Below are 18917 nucleotides of genomic sequence, written 5' to 3'. Positions count from 1 at the left end.
TCGCACGTTGCTTTCTACCACATCGTTTCAAACGAAGTTTTACCATAACATTCCTCTAATTTAGAATTCAATTTAATTTCAAACCGCAATGGAATTGATTTAATATGTAATCATGAATAGTCATTGGCTCGATGGGAACAACGGGAACTATATAATAGTCTATACTTTATACCTATGGATAGATAAGTATTCTATGGATAGATAAGTATTGTATTTATCCGGAGAAAGCTCAGCAAGGATCCAATTTCTTTAACTCGATATTCTATCATATGAATGAAACGTATTTCTAAGAAAGATGTTTGCTTAAGACTTATTTACTTTACATCTCCAACAGATTGTTCGGGACGATCAATCATGAAATGCAGAATCTATTTTTCTAGAACAAAAAAACTATAAACCTCAAATCCTTTAATTTAATATATTTCCAATCCCGGAAAAAAATAAATTATTAGTCAAATAAACTGTTCCAATGACCAAAAAACAAAAAGGTCGTAAGTTTCTAGATACTATTGATTTATCATATTTCTTCGAGTACCAACCAAGAGTTCATAAAAAAATGTTTTAAAAATCTCCGACTTCAACATCATGACTGGAACTATGTTTTCTAGTCATGACTAAACTGGATCTCTAATTCAATCACCAAGTCGACGCAATCACAATGAGTAGCTAAAAATTTTTAGCAGATATTTCATTCCCTAAGGAGACATAAATTTTACCATGTTCAATTGAATTATCAATTGGTTTTCTTTTAACCAAAGAAGTAAATTGATAATCTAGTTTATCTATTTTCATGAGTATGAAATAGAAAAGGTCTCATGTACGGCAACATTAAGATCCTTATTCTTTCTTTCATCTGAAAGAAAGAATCTGAATATTGTTACTGGGGGTAATCATGGATATTTTTAAAATCAAAGATCCCCTTCCACAAATTCTTTTCACTTAAGTGAAAGGCCATTGTTATTGAAATACAACAACATTGTTATTGAAATACAACAACATTGTTATTGAAATACAACAATATAATAACAATACACAATATATATCATACATATAGGCATAGCGTAGGCCTTGTTTATTTTAGTTTATATAGATTTTGTTTTACTTCAGGTTCAACAATTTTTCCATCAATTCCATAAAATCAAGTTAAAATATATGGAATATCAAAATTTCCCCCCAATCGCTACGTTACATTGATTTACAATTATTTTCATTTGAGGCATCTAAGATATAAGATAGAAAGAAATGGAATTCAGACAATTTTTATCCTATTTTTTCCCACGCCACAGCACAGCTTTAGAAGTTTTAAAACCAGTGATGAAATTAGTACGACAAACTCCCTACTCTTTAGTCTTCACATAGAATGTGAAATTGGGATACCCTATTTTTGACTTTAGGCTTTGTGTGGAAGGGAATAGAGATGCTTTTGTTTCACGCTTCAATTCGGAATGCATCATGTGAGAATTATAATTCATATTTAGAATTCATATTTCATGAATATGGGACATAATGAATATAACAATAGTACGAGCATATTATGAATGTGAATGATAGACCCCAAATTTCTCTTTTTTTTATTCAAAAAAACTTCCACCTGTATTTGACACTTTATTATGCTTGTGATAAATCAAATGGATTCTAAGAATCCATTCTAAGAATTCATTCTAAGAATTCAGAACAAAAGACATTCTAAGAATTCAGAACAAAAGAAAAGGTTGTTCTCTTTAAGATTTTTCCGTTTTATGTGGGATACAATGTGATCCCATCTTTTGTTTCTGATGGAAACGATCTGGGACGGAAGGATTCGAACCTCCGAATAACGGGACCAAAACCCGCTGCCTTACCGCTTGGCCACGCCCCATTTTTCCTGTTTGGCACTAGTCAAGACTATTATTAGAATTAGTTATTCGTCAATCCCCCCCCCCAAAAAAATACATAATACATAATAAAAACATATGGGGTATTTTGTTTGTTGCTAGGATTCAACACATGTAGATTAGATATAGAATCAAAAAAGTTAATTGATCATTACATAGAATTCAATTAAGATAATGTATGAAAGTAGAATTCCTTGTATTCTCATTTGAGAATGGAAGGAAGGATTTTTGATTTGGGAGAGTTCAAAAAAAAAGAAGGATTTTTTGACTTGCCTTTTTCATTTTTCCCTTATAAAAATAACTCAATCAAAATAAAATTATCTAATCTACAAGAACGAAATGTTTGTTATGTTTAATATCTTTAGCTTAATCTGTATCTGTCTTAATTCTGTCCTTTATTCGAATAGTTTTTTCTTTGCCAAATTGCCTGAAGCTTATGCCGTTTTCAATCCAATCGTAGATGTGATGCCTGTCATACCTGTTCTCTTTTTTCTCTTAGCCTTTGTTTGGCAAGCTGCTGTAAGTTTTCGATAAAATCCTTAATACTTTGCCAAATCCATTCATGATTTATTCGACAAAAAAAATTATAAAAATGGATAAGATCGGCTAAGTCTTACATTAGAATTATAAACCCTCGATTAAAAAATGGAAATTCTTGTATATTGAGTAACCGCGGAGATGAATTTTGATCAGTTTATTTACTCGTTCTGACCTTTCAGTGAGTAAGGAGTTTATTAGGTCTAGGTCCCCTACAATACCTAATTGTCGATATGACAAGAAAATTTTTGTGAGGAAGGAATAAAAATCTTATTACAAAGAAATTCGTAAAAGTGACTTTCTTTTTCTTTTCAAATCAAAAAACTCCATTTTGGGGGGTATGATGTCAAATCAAACAAAATAGTATATGTGGTAAAAAGAAAAAATAGGTAATCTATTCCCTTTTTCTAAAATGATCTTATCTTGGAGATTGTGTAATGCTTACTCTCAAACTCTTTGTTTACACAGTAGTGATATTCTTTGTTTCTCTCTTCATCTTCGGATTCTTATCTAATGATCCGGGACGTAATCCTGGACGTGAGGAATAAAAAAAAATTGAGTTTTCTTTGTTTTTCTAATTTTTTCTTATTATTTTATCTATTCCATATATTCACTTTACCTATAAAAAAATAAAGGAATCGAAATTCCTTCGAAATCGAAAGTATCAAGTAATCAGAGCGGGCGGAGAGAGAGGGATTCGAACCCTCGGTACGAATAACTCGTACAACGGATTAGCAATCCGCCGCTTTAGTCCACTCAGCCATCTCTCCCAATTTAAATAAAATTGAAATTTCAATAAAATTTCAAATGAAATTGAAATTAACTATTTCAATTTAAATTGAAATTAAATAAAAAAAGAAAAGAAAATAATAAAAAAGAAAAAATTTTTAATTTTTAAGATATTAATTATTAAGTTTAAGAAAGACATTAATATAATATTTTTTATTAAGAAAGATATTAAACATTATAATTTAAGAAAGATATTAAACATTATAATTATAACATTATCATTAGAAATATGAAACATTCTATTAAAATTTCTAATTATAGAATAGATTTCATTACAGATGAAATAAAAAAAAAATAAAAAGTGAATAATTAAAAATTAAAATTATTAATAAATTCTAATCTAAATTTAAAGGTTAAAGGAATTGAAATTTTATTTTCAATTAAAGTAAAGAAAAAACAAATTAAAGGTTTTTTTTATGTAATAAAAAATTTCTTAAATATTATAATATTAAATATTATAATATTATATTATAAGTAATTTTATAAGTAATTGTATATTATAAGTAATTATATAATTAAGTAATTAATAATATTATATATAATAATAATATTAATTATTTAATTAAATTATATAATTATAAATTATATAATTATATTTTATTAATTTTATTTATTTAATTATTTATTAATTAATAATATTATTATTATATAATAATATATTAATTTTTATTATTTAAGTAATTTTATTTAGTATTAATTTAGAATTTTAAGTTAATTATTTTAATAGTAATTTGAATTTAAGTTTTTATTATTATTATATCAAGAATTCCATTTAGATAAGATTCGAAACAGGTATCTCCAATAGAAAGAAAACCTTACTTCTTTAATTTTGTACGAAAGGTTTATTCTCCCGGCCTGGTCCTAGTTAAGTACTGGCCGGGCCAGTACCTCTTTTTTTGTCCAGCTTCAATGACCCCTTCAGACAGACTGAGAATGCCAGCAATCCAGCAAAGGAAAAGTATAAGTATAACTTTATACTGTTTTTTAAATTTATATATGTTATTTAGAAAAGCTTTGTGCTCTTCGCCTTTTAAGTCCCTGGCTGGCGGGACTAAATATGTGTCAACGTTATAATTTTAATGCTATCTTGATTGCGTCTCACTCCCTTGTTCGACAAATAGTCCATTCATATACAATAATGTATATGTAGCGGGTATAGTTTAGTGGTAAAAGTGTGATTCGTTCTATTAACAACTTAAAAAGTTAAGGGGTCTCTCGGTTTTTTGCATACTCCGATCAAAAACTTTATTTCTTAAAAGGGTTTAATCCTTTACCTCTCAATAGCATATTTGAGGAAGAACATACATTCTCACGATTTGTATCCAAAGTCCAATTAGAAATTCTATTTTCGAAATTGAATAAGAAAATTGGATTATGTATATGGAGTCGTGAAACATAATTTTTTTTGAATTGGATCAATTCTTCCAATCGAATGAGTATGAATAAAGGATCTATGGATGAAGATACAAAAGTTTATTTCCAATCGTAACTAGATCTTAAATTTTGGTGTTGTAAAAGGGAAATTGAAGCCAAACAAGCTAGAAAAGGGTGGTTTTGGTTTACTAGAACCATCAGCATATTGTTTCAGCTCGGTGGAAACCAAATTCTTTTCCTCGGGATCCTGCGAGTGGAAATAGGGAACGAAGTAACTAGACTAGACGGATTTGGTATAATCCCTCTCCTCTAGAGGGATCATCTAGTAAGCGAGTAGTTTGGGATACATTCAGACAGAAAGGCTGACATAGATGTTATGGATCTAATTTTCTCTAGGAATACATCAATCTTCCATAAAGGAGCCGAATGAAATCAAAATTTCACGTTCGGTTTTGAATTAGAGACGTTAAAAGTGATCAAGCAACGTCGACTATAACCCCTAGCCTTCCAAGCTAACGATGCGGGTTCGATTCCCGCTACCCGCTCCATATTTCTTATTATGTATTATACATCTTATTATGTTATGTATTATACATCTTATTATGTATTATACATACATGCACCATCAATTTAGATATGCATTCTTTTTTATTCCCTAAAATATTTTCCGTGTAATTTGATTTTTTATCCGAACAAAAGAAAGTAAGAATACAAAAAAATAAAATAGGAATGAAAAGCGTCCATTGTCTAATGGATAGGACAGAGGTCTTCTAAACCTTTGGTATAGGTTCAAATCCTATTGGACGCAATTTATTTCCATCTATTTTTAAAATGGCTATACTTTTTAAAAATGGCTATACTAAGAAACCCTTTTTGAATCATTCGAATCAGAACTATTTCTCAATGATTACTCTTGTACTAAGAATAGAATATACCAAGAATAGAATAAAAGTAAGAAATTTATGTTTGTTCCTGAAGTAAAAACAGTTCGATCTGTTCTTGAATAGCTTCCTTCAAAAGAAATTCTACTTCCTCGGTGAATGTCTTGGTAGAAGATATAATTTCTTGAAATTTAGGTTTATTGTTTTTTAAGTAGCTACGTAACTGACTGAGAAATTTCTTTACCTGTCCAATTTCTAGCGGATCAAGATATCCATTCGCTCCGGTATAAATAGTAGCTATCTGTTCTTCCACTGCGAGAGGGTCTGATTGGGATTGTTTAAGCAACTCGCGTAATCGTTGACCTCTTGCCAATTGATTCTGAGTAGCTTTATCGAGATCAGAAGCGAATTGTGCAAAGGCTTCTAACTCTGTGAATTGCGCTAGTTCCAATTTTGATTTGCCGGCTACTTGTTTCATGGCTTTAATTTGAGCTGCGGATCCTACTCTGGAAACGGAAATACCCACATTAATAGCAGGTCGGATTCCAGCATTGAATAGATCGGCAGATAAGAATATTTGTCCATCTGTAATGGAAATTACATTAGTAGGAATATAAGCTGAAACGTCTCCAGATTGAGTCTCAACTATCGGTAAAGCGGTCATACTTCCTTCACCTAAACTAGAATTTGATTTAGCGGCTCTTTCCAAAAGTCGTGAATGCAAATAAAAAACATCTCCTGGATAAGCTTCACGACCGGGAGGTCTTCTTAATAGAAGAGACATTTGGCGATAAGCTTGTGCCTGTTTGGAGAGATCATCATAAATTATTAAAGTATGTTGTCCACGATACATAAAAAACTCAGCCAGAGCCGCTCCCGTATAAGGAGCGAGGTATTGTAATGTAGCAGGTGAATCCGCCGTTTCGGCTACCACAATAGTATATTCCATCGCCCCCTTTTCCCGGAAAGTAGTCACTACCTGAGCCACAGAAGATGCTTTTTGACCAATAGCTACATAAACACATATTACATTTTGACCTTTTTGATTGAGAATCGTATCTGTGGCTACGGCTGTTTTGCCGGTCTGTCTGTCCCCAATAATTAATTCTCGCTGACCGCGTCCTATAGGGATCATCGAATCAATGGCAATAAGCCCCGTTTGAAGAGGCTCATATACAGAACGTCTAGAAATAATACCTGGGGCAGGAGATTCAATTAACCGAGATTCAGAAGCTGAAATTTCACCTCTCCCATCAATAGGTTTAGCCAGAGCATTTATAACACGACCCAAATAACCCTCACTCACAGGTATCTGAGCAATTCGTCCTGTTGCTTTTACGGAACTTCCCTCTTGTATCATCAAACCATCACCCATTAATACAACGCCAACATTATTTGATTCCAAATTCAGAGCAATGCCTATTGTACCCTCTTGAAACTCTACTAATTCACCTGCCATTACTTCATCAAGACCATGAACACGAGCAATTCCGTCGCCTACTTGAAGTACGGTACCGGTATTCACAATCTTTATTTCTCTACTATATTGTTCAATACGCTCACGAATAATATTACTAATTTCGTCGGCTCGAAGGGTTACCATTAGTGTTTCTTTATTCTTTTTAGGAAGGAAAAGATAAAAATAATGCCTAAACTATAACTAAAAAAAGAAGGGCTAATCAGTTATTTCTTGCATGGCCCCGAGAATGCCAATATTAGCACGGATCGTACGGAAATGTAACTCGCTATTCAAGCAACTATTCAGAGTTCCTAGAGCTCCTTGTAAGGCTTGTTGGAAAACTCGTTGTCGGACCTGATTAATCGCTCTTTGTTGTTCAAACTGAAGGGTTTCATTTTTGTAATTTTCTAATTGTTCCAAACTATTACTAGTGGCATTAATCAAATTTTGTTTTTCTCGTTCTATTTCAGAGTATCCATTCATTCGATACTCATCTGCTTCCATTTCCACTTTACGTAAGCGAGCCCGGGCTCTTTCGAGCTGCTCAATGGCCCCTTTACGTAATTCTTCCGAATTTCGAATAGTATTCAAAATCCTCTGTTTTCGATTATCTAATAAATCATTTAATGAAAGTAGATTATCTTATCATTAATTTCAAAACTTCCATGATCTCTTCCCGAACCAAACATGAATCTTTCGATTCATTTGGCTCTCACGCTCAATTATTTATTTTATTTATGGTGTGGGTATTCCCATATCTTTTTTAATGTTTTATTTATGGTGTGGGTATTCCCATATCTTTTTTAATGTAATGAGCCTACCCTCTCTTTTCTGTTTGTATTCAAAGATGTCAAAACTGATACAAGACCAGAATATCAGGAGGACTCTTCCGACTTAGACCAGACAAAAATCTAGAATTGTCAGCAAAGTTGTTTCTTTATTTGTATTTTATTTATATTTGTTTTGTATTTTATTTATCATTTTCATTTTTAGAATTCTATTTCATTTTTCATTTTAAAAAAATGAAAATAATAATTATTATATTTTTTATTTGTTTCTTCAAGTCCAAAAATTCCTCTTTTTTTATACATAGGTCGTCATTTCGGCATTAGATAAAAAAAGCAAAGTGCTCATTTTTCTAGTAAATGGTTCAAATTCTTTTATCGATATGAGTGTTCTATATCAAATCAAATAAATTACCAACTATTTTTTTTTTAACCATTTCGTTACTAACGTAGTGGTAGAAGTGGTAGAAAGAGTACCATGTTTTACCTGGACTTTAAACAATTTAGCTTTAACCATGTTAATGGTCTCACATTATTGGTTGATAGAGAATCAAAGTGGATTTACCAATAAGTCACGAAATGCTATGGTTCTTACATATGATTTCTTAATTTATTCAGAAGTAATTCGTCGAGATCGTGCACCTTTTTCCTATTTCTCCTATAAATACCATAAATAAAGTGCAGCTGGATGGATCCAACCTATTCTTGAAATACACAACTCGCACACACTCCCTTTCCAAAATAAATCAATACACCAAGCACTACACTTAGATTTATTGGATTTGTTGCTAAAATATCGGTATTAAACCCGAAACTCCCGGCGGATGGCCAGTGACCCAAGGAAACGAAAGAATCGATTACATTTTTCATATGCTCCCCTCTCTTATGGATAGGACTAACAAAGAACAGAGTTCTTTTTGTATCACTTCACTCGCCTTTTTTTGATCGATTTCTTTTTATTAATTTCATTTCCACTTTATTTAATGGCAATAGATTAAATCATTTGTTTGAAATTTATTATTTTTTAAGTTTTCAAGAAGTTTCCAATAAGATACTTTACTTAGGTCTTAGATCTCATATCAATTGATAACTATTTCGTTTGTTGAAACGCTTCGAACAATGAAAGTAAAAAAGTTTTCTATTGTACTAAGCTAAGGACAGAAAGGAAGAAAGCAAGCGAATCTGGTAATTCCTCATCCTCAAATCAGCCCTTCCTGGCGTATTGTCTCAACAAATAAGTAATTTATAAGTAAAGTGTAAATATAATTCGAAGAAGCAAAGGGCAATTCCAAGTTAAAGTTAATAAAATAAGAAAAAAGTATGTAAGGTACTTTTTTCTATTTATTTCTAGGATTAAACAAAAGGATTCGCAAATAAAAGCGCTAACGCCACGACCAGTCCGTAAATTGTTAAAGCTTCCATAAAAGCTAGACTAAGCAATAAAGTACCTCGTATTTTACCCTCTGCTTCTGGTTGTCTCGCAATACCTTCTACAGCTTGGCCTGCAGCAGTACCTTGACCAACTCCAGGTCCAATAGAAGCAAGCCCCACGGCCAATCCAGCAGCAATAACGGAAGCGGCAGAAATCAGTGGATTCATGGTAAGTTCCTCGCACAAAAAAAAAGAAATGGTTAATGATACAATCAACCAATGAATTATTACTCATTTTATCATTAAGATCCAGCGGTCCGAAGTAACTAAAAACTCCGAATTGAAATGATAATATTACTAAATTACTGAACTGAATCGTCACAACTATCTCGTTTTTACCCATAATGGAGTTTTTGTAAATCCATATGCATACAGTTCTAACTATTGTATTTCTTTGTTTCGAACCACTCTTTCATTTAATTCTTCGTTCTTTACTACACCATTCTTGAGTTCATCTCTTTGTTCATTCAATCCACAATCACAGACAAAATAGAAGGACTGATATTGAAATCCGTCTAAATGGAGTGTGACTAAATGCAGTGTGAGCTGCAATCAATATCAATCAAATTAATACCAATACAAATCAATATCAATATATCAATATGTAGTAATATAAAAGTATGTAGTAGTACCAATATCAATATATAGTAATAATTAATACTAATAATTATCGATAATATAATTATAAATGATTATATTAACTAATACTTAATTGATACTTAGATATTTTACATATGAATATTAATACTTATATTAATATTAACTATTAAACTAATTATTAATGTTAACTAATACTTATTTTATTACTTATATTTATTTACTTATATTTATTTATTTATTTATTATTATTTATTATTATATTTATTATATTATTATTATATTAATATTATTATTATATTATATTATCATTATAGGATTATATTATGTATAGGATTATATTTTATATTATGTATAGGATTATATTATGATTACAGAGTAGAAGTTATGATTATAAAAATAGTAATAGTATGTAATTAAGTAATAGCATGTAATTAAGTAATAGCATGTAATTATGTAATATAGTGATGTTATATAGGATGATAGGGATAGCCTTATATAACTAATGAATATCTAATGTCATTCTAATATGACATATATATTTGTTTCTTCCATAACGTAAACCACCCGCATTTTTTTTAGATTAAATCGGATTCTAGAATCATTCCTAGAAACATAGACGGGGTCCGAGCTTATAGACATTACATACATCTAGTATAACCTCCCCAACCCTTCTTTTTTTTTTTACAATTCTGTAATACCGTCCATCTTTTCTCCTAAAACTCTAAGTCATATAGTAATACGTTATTATGTTCCCCAACCAATTGGATTATCTTGAACCACGCATGAATTGGGATAAACTTACTTAATAATATAATAAAAAATAATAATAAAAAGACTATTTTGAAAGCTAGTCAATGATGACCCTCCATGGATTCACCTATATAAGCCGCAGCTAACGTTGCAAAAATAAGAGCTTGAATACCACTTGTAAATAATCCAAGAAACATGACAGGTATAGGAACTACTGAAGGGACTAAAGAAACAAGAACGACAACTACTAATTCATCAGCCAATATATTCCCGAAAAGTCGAAAACTAAGAGATAAGGGTTTTGTGAAATCTTCTAGGATGTTAATTGGTAAAAGTATTGGAGTTGGTTGAATGTATTTCCCAAAATAACCCAATCCTTTTTTGCTAAGACCCGCATAAAAATATGCGACTGACGTGAGTAAAGCTAAAGCAACAGTAGTATTTATATCATTCGTGGGCGCAGCTAACTCCCCATGAGGTAACTGTATAATTTTCCAAGGTAAAAGAGCACCTGACCAGTTAGAAACAAAAATAAATAGGAACATAGTTCCAATAAAGGGAACCCAAGGACCATATTCTTCTCCAATCTGGGTTTTGCTCAAGTCTCGAATAAATTCAAGGACATATTCGAAGAAATTCTGACCGCCGGTCGGAATGGTTTGTGGATTCCGAACAGCTAGGATCACCGAACCTAATAAGATAGCAATTACTACCCAAGAAGTGATAAGTACTTGGGCATGGACTTGTAAACCTCCTATTTGCCAATAGAAATGTTGGCCTACTTCTACACCCGATATATCGTATAACCCCTTGAGTGTTTTAATGGAACATGGTATAACATTCATATGGTCCTCTAACAAAAATTGAACTTCAAAAAATAAATTATTTTGATTCAACCATCTCTTTCTCAACTCACCAACTTGAATCACTAATTGTATTCATCAATCGTATATTTAGGATATCAAGAAATTACATAGGATACCAAGAAATCACATAACATCATAACATATTATCAATATGCCCACATTTCCATTTTGTTTTTTCTTTTTTTTAATTCAAGAATAGTAACCGATCCAATAAATCTATAAAATCCCCAAATAATTAACTAATTATTCTTAATCATAATCAACGATTTCTTATATAGCTACAACGGCCCTCACAAATTGCGGATACTAATTTGTTAAGAACCAATCGGATTGAAGCTATAGCGTCATCATTGGCTGGGATCGAAATATCTGCGAGATCGGGGTCACAATTTGTATCGATTAAACAAATCGTCGGAATCCCTAAAATTACACATTCTCGAAGAGCCATATATTCTTCTTGCTGATCAACGATGATCACAATATCAGGCAATCCCGTCATATATTTGATACCGCCGAGATATGTTTGCAAGGCAGATAATTTTCTCTTCAACATTGCGGCATCTCTTTTGGGAAGACGGTTGAGTTTCCCCATCTTTTGTTCTGCTCTTAAATCCCTGAACTTTTGAAGTCTCGTTTCCGTAGTAGACCAATTCGTTAACATACCACCGAGCCATTTTTTATTAACATAATGACACCGGGCCCTTATTGCAGCTGATGCTACTGAATCCGCTGCTTTATTTTTGGTACCAACAATTAAGAAGTTTTTTCCCCTACTTGCTGCATCAAAAACTAAATCACAGGCTTCTGATAAAAAACGAGCCGTTCTAGTGAGATTTGTAATATGAATACCTTTACGCTTTGCAGAGATGTAAGGGGCCATTCTAGGATTCCATTTCTTAGTACCATGACCAAAATGAACTCCGGCCTCCATCATCTCTTCCAAATTGATGTTCCAATATCTTCTTGTCATTTTTCCCCACACTTCCTTTTTGTTTTTTCTTTTTTATTTTTTTAACAAAGAGACGAGGTACTTTGAAATAAATAATTGTTCCGATGGAACCTTCTACCGGGAATTAACCGTTGATACACGGTACAAACCATTAATGTCTTTTAATTACTTATTTTTTTTTTACCAAATCAATACTCGGACCAGATAGTTAAGTTAAAAGACAGATAGTTAAAAGTGAAAAGATAGTTAAAGTAAAAGAATCTGCTCTTAGGAATCATGAAATCGCGTAAACGATTGTTCTGATGTCTCATGGAAATGGGACGTAAGAACAAAATAATTCTCTATGGTGTAACAAAATATCTCTCATTTCCAAATCGAATAGATTCTTTCTTTTGATTTCCAAATAAATGTTCTTGTCTTGCCTTGAACGGTGCACTAATTTTTTGAATCCGGTACCAACGGGTATAATCCCACCCAGAACAACGTTCTCTTTCAGGCCTTTCAACCAATCAATACGACCTCGTAGAGCAGCTTTTGCTAAAACTCGAGCGGTTTCTTGAAAACTTGCTTCGGATATGAAACTTTGAGTATTCAAAGATGCCCTCGTTATTCCCAATAGGATTGCCCGATAAGAGATCGCTTCGTCCAAAGCGCGCCCCGCTCGTTCCGCTCGCAACAATCCGATTAATTCCCCAGGTGAAAAAACATTAGACATTCCATCTTCTGAAACCAACACTTTTGATGTTACTTGACGTACAATAATCTCTATATGTCTATTATGGATCTGTACCCCCTGGGATCGATAAACCTTTTGGATTTTATTAACCAAAGAGATACGACTTTGAACTATGGTTAGCTCCGCTTGAATCAAGAATCCCCAGGGGATTCCAAGAATTTTTGGTATACCTTCGTTCCAACCTTCAACTCTCCTTTCGAGGTTCATCGATATTGAATCAATAGAACGTACTTCTAAGATTTGTTCCACTTTTGGAAGACCTTGCGTTATGTCACCAGATCTCGATTTTTCATATATAAATGTAACTAATGTATCTCCTTCGTAAAAGATTTCTCCATAATGGCCATGAACAGTAGCTCCTGGAGTGGCCAAATAGGGCTTAGCCGATCTTATAACTAAGGAGTCAACATGAACAATTATGATCTGACCAGATTTTTCTACGTGTGGTTCGTATTTGAATAGACATACATTTTCCACAAAAAAATTGTCCAAGACGAATTTTTTTAGATGTCTCTTCCCAATAATCGTGATGGAGAAAGTGCCAATTCAAATGGAATGGATTCAAAATGATGTTACTGCATGGATCGGGGTTATAAATCCTCCTATTTTCATCTATTAAACAGTATTTAAGTACTTGAAGTACTTGGAAAGTCTGTTGAAAATTGTCAAGTAGCAAATATTTCTTTAACAAGATCTGATTATAAGTTATTAAATGGTAAGATGAATAGAAATTTGCTATTTTAGGTACAATAGTGCCTAAGGGACCCAGCAAATCCTTAATTGGGATTATGGGATCCGATTCTTTTGTCATATTGTTATATTTTGAACCATTGAATGGGCCAATTCGAAAACAATTGGATGATGACAAAATTATCAAAGATTGGCATTCCTTATTTCGATTTAACAATGTACCAATAGTACCTTGATGTTGGGTAAGTGATTGAATCCTGGCCTTGTAAAAAAAAGGATTGATATTTGTGCGATCTAATCCATTATCGGAAATCAATCCGGAACTTGCCCTATCATATCTTTTTCCGGTATACGAAATAGTGGACTTGACTAACTCAATTCTTATGAAATCTCGAATCAGATCATTTGTTCTTACCTCAACAAAGGAAGCGTGAACCTCTTCCGGAGAACCTTTTTGCTCTTGATCCCAATTCAATACTAAGCAAGTCCGAACTAATTGAATACTTGTGTGAGAAATTCCTCGAATTGACTTGCCATTTCCATGAAGGATATAATTGACAACTCTAAGTTGGACATTATCCTTTTCCCGCAGGAGATCTTGAGGAAAAAGTGTTGCTAAATTTATGCCATCAGCTATTTCATATGTGACTACGGGTCGAACCAAAACAAAATACTTTTTCTTGGTAGGTGTGATCCGTTGGACATAGATCCAATTTTTCCATTTTTTTGATTCCTTAGAAATTTTTTTTTCTGTTTCCGGTGGTATCAAAATGCCGCTGTGCCTGGATATCTTATCTGCCTCTCCAGGAAAATAAATATCTCCGGAAAATATTTTTAGTTCAATATTTTTTTTTTTTCTCTCCACTCGGACTAATCCGCCTACTCGACTTCTTGTATTTAAAGCGAGTTGTGTATCTACTCCAATGATACTATTGTTCCGGACCATTATCAACGAAGATCCGGGTAAGATATGCACTTCTTCGAGAATGAAAAAAAAACCGATCTACTTTCGTTTGGTATTTCGGACTAAATTCTTTTGGTCCTCGATACTCAATCAAATCCTCTTTTTTTATGATTGAATTGACCTCTACGGTTCCATATTTAGTAATTCCTGAATTGCTTCTTCTGTATCGTGGATCATCAAAATAAGCAAGAATACTATTTCTACGTAAAATACCCTGTTTTGGTATTTCGATCGAAATACCAAAACAGGGTATTAGTTCTTTCTCTCGTTCTTGATTGTATTGTAATGGGATGATGAATCTATTTCTTCGCTTTTTCGCCAAGAAATAAGAATTCCCTTGGATAATAGAAGGATATATGAAATTCAAATGACCATTAGACATCGTTTGATCAGGTCTTATTGAATAGTCAATAATTTTCTTATCTTTTTTACCAGAAGTATCCAACAATTTATGTCTTATTCGACCATTAGTCATTGATAGGTCAGAGATATATCTTTCTTCGACAGAAAAAGAATAAACATTCATTTGATCTTGATCCTTGTGGAGCGAAAAAGACACTATACTGGATCTGCACGGACCTCCCGCTAATATCCATAAATGACTCGTTTTTGATAATAGATGAACATTACCATATGTATATTCAGGTGCATGGTGGACATCGGTACTCCAGTGCATTTCTCCCTCTGATTCAGAATAAATATGTTTTCGTACCTTCTCTTTAAAATGAAAAGTGGACGTTCCAGCACGAATCTCAGCAATCACTTGTTCTGATTCTACATATTGATTATTTTGAACTAAAATAAAACTTTTTGGTGGAATATTTACATTATGTAGAATATCCCGACTCTCAATAGTTACATACAAGTCTATAGAACATAGAAAAGCAGGATGCCCATGACGGGTACGTGTGGGATGAACCAAATCCTCATTGAATTTTATTTTTCCATTAGAAGGAGCTCGTACATGCTCGGCAGTACCGCCTGTGAATACTCCACCGGTATGAAAAGTTCTTAATGTTAGTTGAGTTCCTGGTTCCCCAATTGATTGACCCGCAATAATACCTACAGCTTCTCCCAATTCGACCAGGTCGCCATGAGTAGGACTCCGACCATAACATAATTGGCAGATCCAAGATGTACTCCTGCAAGTAAAGGGGGTTCGAATATATATTGGTTGTGCTCGAAAGGTTATGAATCGATTGACAAGTCCAATCCCAATATCTTGATTTCGAGTGGCAAGGCATCGTAGACCGATATATATATCGTCCGCTAATACACGACCAATTAGTGTTTGGACAAAAATTTTTTCCGTCATCCCATTTCGAGGACTCACGGAAATACCTCGGATAGTGCCACAATCTGTTCTACGTACAATAATATGTTGAACTACTTCAACAAGTCTACGTGTGAGGTATCCAGCATCTGATGTTCGTACAGCAGTATCTACAACTCCTTTGCGGGCTCCATAACAGGAAATTATATATTCTGTCAAAGAAAGTCCTTCACGTAAATTGCTTTGAATGGGTAAATCAATCATTTGTCCTTGGGGATCCGACATTAATCCTCTCATACCTACTAATTGGTGTATCTGAGATGCATTTCCCCTAGCTCCCGAAAAGGACATTAGATATACTGGATTAGAAGGATCAGTCATCCGAAAATTAGGATTCATTTCTTGTCTCAAATATTCACTTGTAGCATACCATATCTCAATGGATTGACGTAATTTTTCTACCGCGTGTACATTCCCATAATGATGGTGTTTATCCAAAATAAAACTTTGTTGTTCAGCGTCTTGGACTAACCATCCCTTAGAAGGGATTGTTAAAAGATCATCAATTCCTAATGAAATAGATGTAGCAGTGGCTTGTTGGAAACCCAAAGTCTTTACTTGATCCAAGATATGTGATGTATATGCCATTCCGAAATGATCTATTAACCTGCTAATAAGTCGTTTCATAACAGTTCCATTTATCACTTTATTGTGAAAGACCAGATCGGCCCGTTCTGCCATAAGTACAGTACCTCTTATATTTATTCTGCTAAGTAGGATTCGACAATGGACCTGAGTTAGTGATTCGAAAACTTCCTTTCCTCAATCTCAATCTTGATTCACGCAGAAATTCAGAAATTATGATACCAGTGAAATTGGGGAGACCCGAATTCCCATGGGCACGAACATCGCCTAATCTGATTTCTTAGTTTAGATAGCGTATGAGTAGGCTCGACAAAACCCCTGTATGGCTTCTTCTATTTCCCGATAAAAAGAAATATGACCAAGAGTAGTTCGAATGTATATACAACGGATTTCCTTTGTTACACTTCCTTCTATTAGATAGTGCCCATAAATCTCATGATAAGTACCCAAAGATTCATATTGAACTTCGATGGGAACTTCTCTTGAGCCAATGACACGTTGATCTAGTCTCCATCGGAGCCACAAAGGACTATCTAAACTAATTCGTTTCTGTTGATAAGCTCCAAGTGCATCATAGGAACTAGAAAAATAGGGTTCTTTCTTTTCCGTATACCTATAGTCATTTTTTTTATTGTCAACCTTTTTATTTTGGTAGTTTCCGCAACTATATCTATATGGATTATACCTATTTGCACAAATACCTCGACGATTCCCGATCGTTAATAAATAGAGTCCGATAAGCATATCTTGAGTTGGTACGGAAATAGGATCCCCAATAGCTGGAGACAAGAGATTCATATGAGAAAACATAAGTAAACGAGCCTCCGCTTGAGCTTCCAAAGATAAAGGTACATGAACAGCCATTTGATCCCCATCAAAGTCTGCATTGAAACCCTTACAAACTAATGGATGTAAACAAATAGCGCGTCCCTCCACTAAAAAGGGTTGGAACGCCTGTATGCCTAATCTGTGCAGGGTGGGTGCTCTATTCAATAATACAGGATGCCCCCGCATAACTTCTTGAAGTATTTCCCATACAATGGGTTCTTTTTCCCGAATTTTACTTTTAGCAATTCCTATGTTAGAAGCAACATGTTGTCTGATTAGACCACGAATTACAAATGTTTGGAAAAGCTCTATTGCTATTTCTCGAGGTAATCCACACTGATGTAATGAAAGCGAAGGACCCACGACAATGACGGAACGTCCCGAATAATCGACACGTTTACCAAGCAGAGTCTCACGAAATCTTCCCTCTTTGCCTTCAATTACATCTGAAAATGACTTGTAAACTTTATTATGACCATCCCTCATTGGTTGTCCACGGATCCCATTATCAAGAAGTGTATCCACGGCCTCTTGTACCAATTTCTCCTGACACATTACTAATTCCCCTGGCGTAGATCTACTTGTTGCTAATAGATCGGTAAGAGTATTATTCCGATAGATAACTCGTCTATAGAGTTCATTAATATCCGAACTCATTAGTTTACCCCCATCTATCTGAATGATTGGTCTCAACTCGGGAGGAAGAACTGGTAATAAGCACAAAACCATCCATTCTGGTTCTACATTTGTTCGAATAAAATGTTTAGCTAATTCCATGCGTCTAACCAAAAAATCCTTTCTTCTTCTAATTTTTCTATCTTCCCATTCATTTCCAGTGGACCCCTCCTCCCCTAATTCCTTCCATTCTACTAATGAATTACCCGTAATAATTCGCAAATCTGAATCGGCTAATTGTTCTCTGATAGCACCTGCTCCTGTAGAGATTTCTCGATTTCGAAATGTCTCGAAGCCTTGGGTAGTAAAAAAAAGTGGTATGCTGTATTTCCGAGATTGGATTTCATATTCGAATAAACCTCGTAATCGTAAGAAAGTAGGTTTTTTCGCTATGGGCCTAGCAAAAGAAAAATCGAGATAGGTTCCTGTAGGATTGGATTCCCCCTTTTAAAATCGGACGTGAAGGTTTCCTTTCATCCGGCTCAAGTAGTTACCTCAAAAAGGGGATTCTTTCTTATTTAAAAAGTTTGTTCGAAAAACCCTACAAACAAAGAACTACTCCTTACTCAAGTTCCCACTAAGGACCAACGATTCATTCTTCTTTTTTTACTTTCATTTTCCGAATTACTTATGACAAAATAAAAATGTAGGATTTTTGAGTAGTCTACTTCCCGTCAAATGATGAATCCCCTTAAAAGAATACTTTGGGACTCGTAAGGGATTTACTTGTCTATATATCGTTCTATTCGATCCTTTAGGTCCCTACTCACCTCGATGGTTATCCCATGATGCCCCTTGAAGCATATATGCG

At 33.7% G+C, this 18917-nt stretch overlaps 2 protein-coding genes and 2 non-coding genes across 4 annotated transcripts; 1 reads left to right on the top strand and 3 right to left on the bottom strand.

Moving 5' to 3' along the window:
- Positions 1-3093: 3093 nt before the first annotated feature.
- On the bottom strand, positions 3094-3181 carry TRNAS-GCU (transfer RNA serine (anticodon GCU)). The gene has a single exon. It is a non-coding gene; the product is annotated as a tRNA-Ser (tRNA).
- A 1160-nt stretch (positions 3182-4341) lies between these two features.
- Positions 4342-11993, bottom strand: LOC135662914 (ATP synthase subunit a, chloroplastic). Its single transcript, XM_065176721.1, has one exon. It carries the CDS (start codon positions 11323-11325, stop codon positions 10582-10584), a length of 744 nt encoding a protein of 247 aa, XP_065032793.1. The 5' UTR covers positions 11326-11993; the 3' UTR covers positions 4342-10581.
- On the top strand, positions 5311-5382 carry TRNAR-UCU (transfer RNA arginine (anticodon UCU)). Its single transcript has one exon. It is a non-coding gene; the product is annotated as a tRNA-Arg (tRNA).
- A 334-nt stretch (positions 11994-12327) lies between the features above and the next one.
- LOC135662913 (DNA-directed RNA polymerase subunit beta'-like) lies at positions 12328-18903 on the bottom strand. Its single transcript, XM_065176720.1, has one exon. The coding sequence runs from the start codon at positions 18206-18208 to the stop codon at positions 16889-16891; it is 1320 nt and encodes a 439-aa protein (XP_065032792.1). The 5' UTR covers positions 18209-18903; the 3' UTR covers positions 12328-16888.
- Between the last annotated feature and the right edge of the window lie 14 nt (positions 18904-18917).

The sequence above is a fragment of the Musa acuminata genome, unplaced genomic scaffold (genome assembly GCF_036884655.1).
Source record: "Musa acuminata AAA Group cultivar baxijiao unplaced genomic scaffold, Cavendish_Baxijiao_AAA HiC_scaffold_661, whole genome shotgun sequence".
Lineage (NCBI taxonomy): Eukaryota > Viridiplantae > Streptophyta > Magnoliopsida > Zingiberales > Musaceae > Musa > Musa acuminata.
This window is presented reverse-complemented; position numbering and strand designations above follow the sequence as displayed.

Excerpts from the sequence above, each read along its gene's own strand:
- LOC135662913 (XM_065176720.1), bottom strand. The coding sequence starts at position 18,208 with ATGGAATTAGCTAAACATTTTATTCGAACAAATGTAGAACCAGAATGG.
- LOC135662914 (XM_065176721.1), bottom strand. The coding sequence starts at position 11,325 with ATGAATGTTATACCATGTTCCATTAAAACACTCAAGGGGTTATACGAT.